Source organism: Harpia harpyja, chromosome 7, assembly GCF_026419915.1.
Source record: "Harpia harpyja isolate bHarHar1 chromosome 7, bHarHar1 primary haplotype, whole genome shotgun sequence".
NCBI lineage: Eukaryota > Metazoa > Chordata > Aves > Accipitriformes > Accipitridae > Harpia > Harpia harpyja.
In genome coordinates this window covers 37,847,574-37,861,456 of record NC_068946.1, presented here as the reverse complement: position 1 = coordinate 37,861,456, position 13,883 = coordinate 37,847,574, and the positions used below count along the sequence as shown (strand labels likewise).

The window sequence follows — 13,883 nt, the reverse complement described above, 5'->3', positions numbered from 1 at the left end:
TAAACAGTGGGCTCAATATTTCTTTGTTTGCAGGGCCAGAAATAGCATAACAGATTTTTTTTTTTTTTTTTTTTTGACTATGACCACATATTCACTAAGTGTAATTTTAGGTAGGCATTGAAACAGCACTTCTGTTATTAACGGCTGAACCTGAAAAACTCAAAGCTTATCTGAGCATATTTCAATCATTTTTGTTCCAGAATTCAATCTGCCACTAAATAAAGCTTTTTTGAGTTGGTTGAAGACAGACTTTGTGGCATTCTCAACCTAACTGAAATGCAGAAACATTGGAAGAGTTTTTGGATACTCAGTAAATCAACATTCTGGGGGTGCTGCAATTGGTAGGCAATGAGATAGTGTGAAAAGAGAAGAAAATTGGTAAGTTTAAAGTGGTATGTAGAATCTATTTGATTTAGTGTTAAGTAATTTTTATAATAAATGTCCAAAAAATGGCAGTGAAGTTGAACGTTAATGCTGTTTGGTGGTGTTAAAATTTAAGAAAAACAAAAATCTAACCGAGACCTGGACATAACCTTTTAATATATTGCCATAAAAATCACTAATTTAGTATTGGAAAATCCACAAGGAATAGACTGACATTGATTAAAAAAGGTCTTGTGCACCTATGCGTGTAACACTGCTGTCATGACTGTTCAAGTTACGTTGGTCGAATTGTTCTATCTCTGCCTTAGGTAGTTTAGTTACAATTCCGTCTTTGAGGTTTTCGATATGGATTCACTGGTACAGGTGAATATTTTTCTGCCTGCATGCCTGCTTTCTGGTGCTCTGATTCCTCTTTAATTTCCTGCACTGTAATGTGTACAATTTGTGTAGCTGAAGCTGCAAGCCTTTTCAGATTGGAGGACTGTCACCTCAAGCCTACCTCAAAACACCTGTTTTCAAATTGTTTCCTCCAAGAGAGGAGAGAAATGCTGTCTTCCAGCCTTGGGAAGGCTTGTGGGAAACAACACTGAGCAAGTAATATGCTGCCAACAGGGTTTTACACAGCTCTTTGCTGTCCCTGTTGGCTGAAGTTTTAACTTTTAAGTCTTCTGTAGCTTCAATGTTAATGGTACTGTGATAGCAAGTTGCATTTGAGCTGGAAATGGAAGGTCTTTTAGAAGACACTTTTAAACAATGATACAAATACATGAAATAGAGTGTATAATTGTAAAATGGGGTAGATATATAAGGATTAGCCTGAACAGCAGAAAATCTTTTACTTCATGTTTTTCCTTCTGTGTATCATAAATTTGTATTTTAGTATTTTTAGAATTAAAAATGATCTCTCTGTATATCTTTTTTCTCTTCATATTTTCTATTTAGGGCTGTCATTAAAATACATTTCATTATACTTATGAAAATGGTGTTTAGATAAGCAACACTAATATTTTATAGCATGTCATCTAAAACATACGATGAAACAGAGAAAAAATGTAAGATCTGATCCCATGGCTGAAGCCCACACCCACACCGTATATGTATCCAACAGTGACATGACTCATCTGCATACAGTGATTGGGTTGATGCCTTGAAATAATAGCGGCTGTACTGAACAATTACTGGACTCTCACTAGTGCTTGCACTATATAAATATAATGATATCCACGAACACTGAAATCTCCAGAGATGTAATAGCACATCAGAAAACTCGACAAATACTGCAATACAAAGCAAAGAAGCAGCCCTTATTATCAAGTAATTTGACTCTCCATGTGAAGAGAATTACAAAACTATTCTTGGTTTTAAAGATTTACAAAGATTCCTCAAGAAATGTTGTCCAATTAGTCTCCATTTGATAGGGTAACATCCTTCCTTGGGGATGATGAAAACTTTCAAGTCTGACTTGGATTTGAGAGCTTTGGGACTTCCTGGGAGTGCTGAGGAGCGCCTTACAGGACTAAGGCCATGAAATGCCACATTTTCATATGACTATCAAATAACTGGGTAAATCTATATAGCTAAAGATATTTAAATACACAGTAACCCCAAATCTTCAAATTGTCAAGGAAAGTTATGTATGCCATGACATTAAAGCAGTAGACCAGCCTTCTTTTCATGTTTGTTCAGTAAAATTGTACAGGTTTCATGGAAATAATATTTATGTGGATGTTACTGTCAAACAAAATTGCTTCACCAGACTTGAATACATGTAATAAGTTAGAAAACTCACTATCTCTAACCTATCATTTTTCTCATGAAGATAGATATTAAAAGAGAGGAAGTATTTTTATTGTTCATTTTCCATCGGTTATTTTCCATGAAAATATTAAGAAATGCCTTATAGATCTTATATCTCAGGAGCCTCCTCCTGCCAGTCAGTATGTAATTACTTTCATATTAGTGGGTAATGCATCATCAGAGCAATACGTAAAAGCATACGGATTTATTGAGTGTGCTTTACTGTACTTTAAATCTTAAATTAGTGATATACAGATTATCAAAGAAGGACAACTGACTATTTATGGCAAATGTTAATGCCAGAATATGTATTAAAAGTTGTGTAACCCTTTTTAAAATTCACTATGAGGTGTTATTTCAGAAGACATAAAATGCTATCCTTCAAAATGCTAAAGAGTTTGCGAGTTATTCGTTGCTCTTCTGGCAATACTAAGCTGTTAACAGTCATTTATATGTCTGACAACAAAACATCAAGGGTCACATTTGTAATAAGGGCTTAAATTATTGCTGTGGTTTTTAGTCACCTAAAAGAACAAAGTAGATTTTGTGTTTGTTGATGTTATCTTGTCTTTCTCACAATATTTATGACAAACGTATCTTTCATTATTATCCATTTAGACTGGTTTGCTAGCTGCCAAACATTTTGATGCAGCTAAAGAAGAACATAAAATCTGTAAGAATATCTGAAGTGCATGGAGTGAAAATGAAGCAGCTGCATCCATAGTTTGGTTCTGTAGTTACAGTACTTGGACGTAACTGTCAAGAGTAAAGGAGAAAGGAAGAAAAGATCCTTATGCATACCTTCATGTTTAAGTTTAACCTTCAGTTTCATGGTAAATATTTTTTCCATAATCAGCAAAATAAGCAAACTTCAGTTTCTAGAAAATTTGCATTTTGTAATTAGACACCTTAGTGTGTAAAAAGGTGTGAACTGGAATTGAAACTGCTCTGATAGCTGGGGAAAAGCTTAATTTAGAAATGCCCATCTCCCCTGTGGCTTTCCACTGTTTATGCCTAATGAGCATATGCCAACCTCATTCACTTAAAGGAGACATTTAGTCTTAGTGTTCTGCCCAGGTTCCTCTCTTCACACCACTTGTAGGAAAATTTAGTGCATTACCCAACCTTCTACCAAATTTGGTTAGTAACATTCCAAACAAAAAGCCATTTGGCAAGGGGAGCTGCAACAGATTGCATATACATGTATACAAAATGTGATGACACAGATCACATTTCACTACCAAAACCAACCTATAAAAGCACGATCCAGATTTCCAGAGCTATCCATTCAATTCATACTGGTTAGGCAGAGAAAAAGGGTGGAGTTGTGACCATGGAGAACTGAGCAGACAAACTTGCTTTTCCTCAGTCAGTAGCTGGATCTTACATTAGACGTTTTTCTTTGTTGCCAATGTAAAAACGTATTTTAGTTTTGGGGAATTGTGGTAGGACCTTCATGATGATTCTTCACTAGCTACTCTGGTACTCTAACAAAATTTGTGATAGCACAGCATCCGTGAGCCAAAAATAACTCCTTGAGAAGCTCTCCCTTGCCTGTGTTATGCCAAATGAAGCTTATGCTCCGGAGAGAACAGGACCTTTTATTTATGGATTTAACCAGGGAGATATGAGAATCTTTTTGGTACTATGGCTGATCACACGTATGATTGCAGACATCAAAAGCTCAATCCAGTGGAAAAAATGCATAGGATAGAAGTCTGACTGCAAGCTTTAATATTCTTAATGCTCTTTGTTTTCTAGATATATTGACTAATTTATCACACTGTGTAAACTGCTGAATGGGTCATTCACTGTTGCAGTTTCCTTAGCTTACTTGATATTGTAGGTGTAAATGAGAGAGAAAATAAACAGCATAGTATATCTGGAAATTAGTATCCTATACAAAACTTATTTTTCAAGCTTTGTTTGAAAACCTGGAAGAAGGCTGCAGTCTGCATGCTATCCTAACAAAATTCATCAAAATAAATTAGCTGGCCTCTAACAAGTTATACAGGATGACCATGAGCCACAGACACTGATTTCTTGCTCACTTCCAAACCCAGCAACTAACATCATTACAGACTAAGCTGCAGAAAAATGTATTACTCTCCTTCGGTTATAGTCTTCCATTGTTAACCCACCTACAAACCCAGTGAAACTAAACTTCTCTGAACAGAACAGATTGGTACAGATGTGAGACCATACCATACAGCAGTTCTTTTGTTTCAAAAGAGAGTAGGTTTCTCCATAATTAATAGAATTCATTTAGAAAGTGGAACATTTTCAAAGAAGACAGATACTTAGAAAAAAATGCAAAGCTGTGAAATGAACTTTTCTTCCCATTTAATAAATGTTTCTCATTTATTAGTAGCAGTATTCCGAACAGGCTGTCCAGAGCTGGACATACCTTCTCATGCCACCTTCCAAGATATTAAATGAAAAGTAGTTAATGCAATTTGCATATTTAAAAAGATGCTGCCTTAATGTAAAATTGGCAATTCTCTGAATAAAAGATTTATGCTTGAAAATACACCTAAAGTACCTTAAAGACAATTCCACCATGTGCTACAATGAAAGATTTATTCAACTGTCAAAGAAAAACAGACTTATCTAATATAAATCTAATACAAGGCCACCCTGATATCAGGAAGAATAAACTCTGAGTTCTCTATGTATTATGAATATCAACTAAATAGTCATGCAATTTAGGTATTTTATTTCAGGTATATTTGAATTTTATAGCATATTTCTACTCTCTAGATGGCCAGAAATAGCCACTATTAGTAATTATTTTCTAGATATTTTTGTTGTGCTATGCTCATTAATTTTATGCTCAGTGTCACCTATACCACCCATAAAGCTCAATAAATGCATTGCAACTACATGTTACGACACTGATTAGCACACAATCTCATAAACTTAATATTTGGGATTCAATGACCCTTTGATTTTTGATTCCTACAGCTGTTTTCTGATTTTTCCCTTACTGGGTTTTTATTAATATTTCAATATAATTTAAGGAGTGTTCCTCCTTTTTTTTTTAAAAAAGCGTTCTCTCTGAACTATTCTGGGTATGCACTTCTCTATTGATCCTGTTACCAGTTACAAGCTGAAAGCATTATTCAAGTTCTAACACATGACGTATAACAGATGAGAAGAATGACCTTTTCATTTTGCTTATTAATTTTGAGGGCATTCAGAATTCATCAAACAACATACTGTGCTGAGTGGGCTTAATGGTCTTTGCTGCTTCTTACTGTTTCTAATCCTATGAAAAAAATCCCAAACCCCAACCAGAAATTATTTTCCTCAGTTGTCAATACATCAAAACTAACCAATCCGCATGCCTCTCTCCTACCCCCCTGCCCAGGCCAAAAGAGTAATAGCCTTGCTGCTGTTTCTCCTTTATATGCTTAACGTCACCTGGTTTCTAATAAGTAGTAGAAGATAACTGCTTTATAATTATCACCAGTTATATCATCACCTTATTAGCTGCAAAATGCAGGAACATTCTGCTCTCACATTTAGTTTATTCATCAATTTCTCTCATTAGCAATGTGTGGGAACTTAACTATTTCCTTGAAAAATTTAATCTTTCAAATTACTCACCAGTTTTTCACTTTGTGTATTACTAGTATGCTAAAAGGGAAACTAGTTAATTGCAAGAAATTAATATTAAATTGTTAGCTGAACATACCTGTATTTTTTGTCTGACAAAAATGACTCTTAATAGGCGTGAATATGTAATTTCAGGTAAATGCTAAATATTGTCCAGGTTATGGCATTTTGTGGCTAGATCCAACATTGGTACTACAGTGCATTACATGTGAGGTGTCTGGCACTAGAACAGATTTCAGCATGCAGGTCAGTTGAGGGTAAGGGCACTCAGGGAGGGAGGGAGGGAGTCCTGAGTCTGAGGCCCTGGTGCCCAGGGTTATTTCTGTGGATTTTTTATCAGATGGTCTTTTATATAAGATAAGTAACAGACAAAATACTCTGGGACTACAACCCAGGACTGCCTCTTTCTAAGCGAGTACCATAAATGTTAGCTACACCAGCAATGTTCCTTGTAAAATGCCAGCTCTTTCTGGCCCATGAGATCCACAGCTTTCTGCCCTCTTCCCTCCTTCTTTCTGCACACCAGCTGCTATTGCTGTCTATTGCTAGGTGATTTTCTCTGGGAAAGTATATGCTTATGCTGGCCTAAACATAGAAACTGTTTCCTGAGTTAACATGGTAACCACCTGACTCTGATCTAACTTTGAAGTTACGCTGCCTTGACTAGGAGATTGGGCTAGATGGCCTCTAGAGGTCTTTTCCACACTACATTTTTTTATGGTTCTAAGGTTACATGAAAGAGAGACTGTGACTCCTTTCATGGCTGTTTTAAGGCAACTCTAACTGCACGTGTGAAAGGTATTATTTCAGGCTGTGCATGCCAAGTGGATCAGAGGACTCTGCCAGTTCTCTGGATCCCAGAGGGGCTTGACAGGGACTAAGCAGGGGCTTGACTTCCTGCAGTTCATGGTGGGACATTTCTGGTGGGTGTCGAAACTGTTGTTTTCAACTGAGTAACCTACCAAGTTTAGAAACTCCCAAGGTCAATCCACCATGAAGTGGGAGTTTGGAGGTTTAGAGCTCTAGTCTAGAGAAATGAGGTTTGCCTAAGTGCTGTCTACACCTTGACTTTGATCAGTTTTACTTGCTTTGTAGGGCATTAGTTCTTACACCCTCAACATATTCATCAAATTCATTATTTTCAGAACAAACTACAATGCAGTCTGAAATCCTATGCCCACCTATCTTCCCCACTTATTAGCATCAAAAGAAGAATGTTGCTTTGGAAAATGATCTAGTATTAAAAAAAATTATATGCTCCATTCCATGTTAGCATCACAGAACATATCACAGAGTATCTGATTCAAGGCAGTAACAACAAAGAGATGACACAAAATGTTGATTACTCAGAAGTGTAATTCATAGAAGATACTGGATACTTTTTCCCAACGCAGCAAAATCAGGCAATCCCTTTTTCAGAAGAGTAGATCTTGGGGGAAGGACATGGACTAATTAAGGATGCATCCAGGTTATATGCTTCAAAGCAGCTGGGCTTTCTGACTGCTCCATTTCTACCATATGTTGTAAAATCTTCTCAAAACACTGCAGCATTTCAGATGCCTTAGCCTATTCATCTGTCACAAAGAGAAGAGGCTCTACTGGAAGGAAGGAATATTTTATCTTTCACAGTTGCTGTGAATCTGTAACTATATTGGCCATTTTATTACTTGATGCAATAGCAAGTAATTCCAACGAAAATGCTATGTTTTCTTCTGAAACTGATCAAAACAGTGGGCTTTATTTTCTGCTTCTGTGCACTTTGTATAGCTACTTGCTCTGGTGCAAAAGAGCCTGCTCTCCAGTTTTGGTGACATCTTTGCACAGGTATAAATTACTACCCTGAGACTGGGGTATTTTTATTGGTTTTGCCATCACCATGATGTTCTCTACTTTTCTTCTTTTCAAACACAGTGTGTCACACCTTCTAAATGATAATGAAATTGCACACTTTTATACTATTTCTATAATTACATCTATAGTAATTACAAAGCCTAATTATATAATGACAATACAAGGTGAAATTTTATTGCATGAGGGTGCTAAGTATAATTGTAAACAAAGGGAATAAATTCCTGTATAAACTAGGTCAATTGATCATTGAGAACAGGAATAGCAAATAATAGAAAAAAGATGATTCTCACTTCAGCAGAAACTAATAATTTAATTTAAACTTCCCATACAGTAACTAGGCAATTTTGGCTCTGCTTACCCTCCGAATTCATTATTATATATATGCCTTGCTGTGTAATTGGAAGACATATCAAAATTTTTTCCCCTTAGTTCAGAATTTTCTGCTTTATGTCAGCTTGTGTTCCAAAATGAACAGCCCTGAAATCTTGTTTGTGTGTGTGTTATTGCATGATGTTGTAAACAGCACAGTGTGTCAGCTGAATCAGACTGCTGAAAATGTATAGATCAATAATTTGGTTTATTTTTAGGTCTTATATTGCCCCTCTCTGTCCTAGATGCTACTAGTCTTCTTTTAGCCTGAAAACCTGAAGGTCAGTTTGAAGTCATGATCATGTAATGGTTCTTTTTATATCAACAGCTGAGACTGGCCTTGGGGGATATTGTTACTTATTTCTTAGTCTTTTGGGGCTGGCAGAATAGAGTCTGGCCAGATTACAGAAACACGCAGTGAAACTACAAGGTCTATCACTTCATCTATGACCACCCCCCCCTTCACTGAGAACTCTACTTTCAGAAGAGCTGTGGCTGTTCAGCATGTCTGCAAATCAGATTACAATCTTCCAATCAACCGTGTAGCCTGTCAAGGTATATATTTATTGTTTGATCAGCCATATAACCAGTTTGGGTATATATATTTCCTACAGGTGGGTGAATGATGAAACTGTTTTGAAAAGTGTTATTTCAAGAAGTTTAAAGATCATAGAATTTTACCTTCCTATAAGTCAGCTATTGAGACAAATCATAAACAGATACATATTAAGTCTTTCAACCACATGCTATATCTCAACAGACTGACGAATTTCAAGGGGATCAATAATCTCTGAACATTAATGATCACAGACCACAAAACAATTTTTCTTAAACAACACAATAAAGAGACCAGTAATTTATAAGTTTATTAACTGGGCCAGCTATTGTTTGTTTCCAGTGTTAATCTATGGGTATTTAGGAATTCACTCTTTGAAAATAAGCATAGGTACTGACTATTCTAATCTTCATGCTGCTCTGAGTCTGTTCACAACCGAGTTCACAGCTTTGGAGCCATACATCAGTGGGAACTGGATGTGTAAGAAGCTTTACAATAAATCAGTATTTAAACAAATGGTAAAATCACTTACTGTTGCACCTCTACATGCTGTAATTTTAAGGCCAGAAGTCCCCTTTATAAATTCCTACAAAATGTTAAGGGATATATGTAAAATTTTTGCCCCACTGCTTTCTTTAATAGAAGTCTACTTTTTGTGCCTCTGGGAAAACTTGTCTCTTTCTAACAATCAGTGTCAGGATCCCAACTGATCCTGTCAGTGCAAAAGAGTGCAGAAATTGGACTGTCCCCTTGAACAGAATGTCAAAAGAAATGAATAACGAAAAAAAGTAAGTTGAGACTCTTCTAGAAGAGAGTCTAGCTTAGCACATCCAGGAATGATAATGTGAAACATTAAAAAAACCCAACTTTTAGTAAAGTGGAATGGAAACATAAATTTAATTTTAGTGACAAATGTCTACACTGGGATATGATAATGCCAGTTTTTCAATAAGGACTATCTGGCAGCTACTACCGGACTATTCCTCTGAGTAAAAGTCAATGTTATGCAGAAACAGGCATCCAGAAGATGTTATGCTACTCCGCATTGCATTACACAAGGAGTTTTGAACAGTGAAGACCCAGGTGAAAGGACAAGAGATCAGGGTACCTACTTATTCAGGACCAGCACATGTGCAGCACTTCACTGGAAGCTATATCTTAAGGCAACTTTAATCTCTACATAATGTCCTGAACATTCCTGTTAAGTAGTAAGACAATATTGGAAGCGTCTTTGCAGTAGAATTTGTAACCTACCTCTTTTTGAAGAGATTCATTTATCTGTATTACTTAAAAGGTAAAATGCTGAGGATTGCATTTATTTATTTATTAAATTCTGTAGTGAAATCTTGTTTTCTGCACCTGCATTTCAAAGTTTGTATTTTTCACTCGAAGTATCAACCACTGTCCCACAACATCTTCTGTTCCTTCTGAAATAATTTTCTAAACTTTATTCTCCCATCTGCTCCTAATTTATTCCACTAAAATCTTACTGCTAAAGCATCTCAATCCTCTTTCAATGCTTTCTGAAAGTGTATCACTTCCTCTAAACACAATGGCCATGACTCATTTATTTTATTCATTATTCTTCCTCTACCTTGTGAAGGTAGTTATGTGCCATCCCCTCCTTTTTCACTGTCTTCACTACCTAAATTACTTCTCCAGCTTGCAGATATGATATAAGTCATACAGCTGTTATCTCTGGAAAGAAGAACTTGTTCTTGTGTCCTGTGATGCTGATACTCAGGTTGATATTATTGATGCATGAGAGAGAATCCAGAGCGCAGTGATCCAGCTGTGAGGCTCACTGATACCTTAGTGTGGTGCATACCAGAGTGCATGTCTCTATATTTTGAGTTGCACAGTGAGAGGAGTCACTGTAGTGGAAATGTCAGGTTATAGCAGCAGGACCAAATTTCTCAGCAAAGCTGAGGAAAGGAAAAGGAGAGAGATACACAATAAGGAGTACAAAGAGAGAGATGGATGTTTGAATGGTGCAATATGTGACTGGAGGTGGCCTTCCATGTCACCAAGTCCTGCAATCCCAGAAAAGCACATCGTGTTATCTATCCCTTTACTACATTTCTCAGGCTCTGTCTAATGACATTTAGAATTCTTGCCCTACCTTCTTTTATTAGAAGACTATTTCAGAATGTCACTACTCTGATTAAGGGCGACCTTTTAACTTACCATGGCCATTTTATACTCATTTGCTCTTTTACTGATATTGTCCCATAGATTAAATAGTTCATATTGCCCTCTGTACATTTTTGATGCTGTTTCACAGATTTACATATCAGAGGACTGTGCCAGCATGAGCGTATCCTAATTATCTCATCTGATGTTTCTGCCATATTCTATTCTCAACGCTGTGCTCAAACCTTCCAAACCCACTTTTGCACTATTCTGCAGATACAGAATGGATCTTCGGGCCTGTGAAAAGTTTTACAAAGAGATTTACAGGCAGACATGCAGTGGAACCTTCAAAGTGCTGACTCTTACAAAACATATTGAAATCACTGGGGATTAGAAACATAAACAGGACTAAAACTAGCCACTTTCTTCTAAATGTCTATTTCTAATCTAATTAATGAATAACTAGCTAACTAGATTTTTGGCTATCGAATTTAGTAAACCTACATTTATATATACCTCCTAGGAGTTTCTCTCTGTACTTAATCCTAGAGTTTAAGCTGCAGTAGCAACTAAAAACATTGATAACTGAATATAATAAAAGGAACAGCTGTGGGGAATTCTTTCCAATTATCATGAATGCTATATTATGAAAGTTTGCTACACAAATTGTACCTCTGCACATTGGTTGAGATAGTTCTAGAAAAGGACATAAAGCAGTGTCAAATTAAATTGGAAGCCTTTTGTGAAGTGTAAAGATTTTATAGAACATTTCAAATTTAATTTTGAATTTTGTTTAGTATCAGTGTTCCTGGAAGGTTTTTCTGATCCAAGCCATTTCTATTGGACCTTTTCATAATATCTAAGTTGTTTGGGCAATAAACTCCGCCCCCCCCCCGCGACAGTGTCATTAAGACATAGAAACTTGGCACTCTGGCACTAATTAGCCAGTCAGAATTTTGAAAAAAACAATCAAACTTGACTTATGCTTACATAACTTATAAAAATTAGTCTTTTTAATGTAACTTGACTTTTTGCCATATTATCTATGAAAAGTTTTCTATGTATAACTACTATGAATAATTTAAAGCCTATCAAAATGGATCTGGAAGAGATTAAATCTTTCACAACTGACCAGGGAAGAAAGTACAATGGTTGCAGATTCAAGTTAGCTATCAAAGACAAATATATGAAAGATAAAAATCCAATTTCTTTTTAGGCACTACCTGATCTCAAGATAGAACTGATAGAACTTTTATCTCTATTTCTCCTGGAGGGTGTACAATACATTCCTTTTTTATATCCGTTGAAGGGAGTAGGAACATGGACAATATCTGGCATAGTACCAAAGTGGAGAAGCTGCTGTCTGGTCTATGGAAGGCAGGTAGGTAAGCAGTAAGTCAAAAGCTAGTCTTGGCAAGATCTTCCTTATAGAATCTATATCTGCATTCTAATACAAAGCACTTCTAACCTCTTTCAGTCTGTCAGTGGATGGGCATTTAAGGGCCAACCCGCTGCTTACTAAGACTATTAAAGTTATTTGGGATACTGTCATGTCTTAATATTTTTTTTTCAGTATGTTGCACATCGATGGCCTGTCCTCGCCAATTTCCACATGACATTACAACACAAATGTAATAATAATACTGAATTTAGCTGAAAACTGTTGCCTTCAGAGGGCACTGTATCTGTCTTAGAGTGAAAAAATATGCTATCTTGAATCGTTTTGTTTTGTTTCAGTTATATGCCTCATGTCCAAATATGACAGAATATATCATACATCCAGTCCAAAGGTATCTGCTTTTCATTTTGACAGCCTTTTTGATGTACAGATATAGAAAAGATACCTGCAGGAAAAAGCATTATGAAAAGCCAAAGAACTGGAACACAAATTACAAGACATAACTGTAATACTTATACCAGTGGCGCAATCACCTACCAGTTGTTATCATGTTGCGCCTTGCACTAATCAGCAATTTATAAAGCTGAGAAAAAGAAAAAAGAATGAAACTAACATTTATGACTAACAGTAATCACTGAAATTAGTGGACTTGTTTGGGGCACTTGATGCATACTACAGCTTTTTTCCATTGAAAAATAGAGACCTGAAAAGTTTTGTTTGTTAGCAGTATCATCTAATGTTGTAAACTACCTTGTGCAACTGAATTGGAGGTACAATAAGTAATGGCTCAAACCCTTCAAATTGTCTTGGAGATATACAAATCATTCATGAAAATAGTAAGAATTTACTGAATACACTGATAATTGGCTCCACAAAACTGAAAAGGAACTAAAATAATGGCTATTACCTTACCTGGGTAACCTTCTCTGTTACATTGTGCGTTCGGTCTTTCACCTTAGGTGCAATAATTGCTTTCTCCGAAGAAGGAGGAGATGAAGATTTTTTTTCACTTTTGATATCTGAAAAGTTCAGTGTGAGTTGAGGAATTTTGTTGATTGTACTGTATTTGTTGAGATTTGAATCCGATGTGGATCCCAACAGACTTGACTTGATATGATTAAAAGGCCCTGAAAAAATCAGAACACGTATTTAGTATTTGATGAATGCAGAGAAATAAGTTATCATTAATGTTTAAGTGGGATATGTTAAAAGGGTAGTTAAAAACTGTTTTTCACTATACTATTTGTTAATAGTAAAAATTATCTACATTTTAAAAATAACTCTTGCTAATGAGAATCAAATGTAGTGTTGTATGTAAATATGAAATTACCTTTCATATAGCCCCCAATATTTTTTTATAAAATCAATGGATTGCAAGGTACATAATGCATCCACCCTTACATGTTTTCATGCTACTGGGTATGCTGGTATGCTTCATTATAATTCTGGCTGAATGTAAAGACTGTATTCTCATTTGTTTATAGAAGCCAAAATAGGACACAAGATTGTATAAGAGTGTCTGGACTGAGCAAAGGCTCTATTTTCACATTCATACTTTTGCTCATGCTTACATGATAGTTCAAAATCGCTTTTTGGTAAACTGGAAAATTGAGTAGACCCCTGCTGTACCCCTGTTGACTCATCAAGTAACTCCATACTTAATCAATGGAAATATTAACCTAACACTGCCCTAAAAGCCTTTAATTTTGGAGTATCACAAACTCACAAAATATATTTCTTCCATTGTCGTTACCAACAAAATATTGAAAACAACAG

General features: G+C 35.9%; 1 protein-coding gene across 4 annotated transcripts in view; it reads right to left on the bottom strand.

Moving 5' to 3' along the window:
- The window catches only part of KCNH7 (potassium voltage-gated channel subfamily H member 7), a 242,856-nt gene that overhangs the window by 59,932 nt on the left and 169,041 nt on the right, over positions 1–13,883 (bottom strand). For all 4 annotated transcript variants that reach the window (XM_052793093.1, XM_052793092.1, XM_052793094.1 and 1 more), the window contains one exon: positions 13,020–13,234. In XM_052793093.1, coding sequence (XP_052649053.1) covers positions 13,020–13,234 — 215 coding nt within the window. The remainder of the gene's footprint in view (positions 1–13,019; positions 13,235–13,883) is intronic.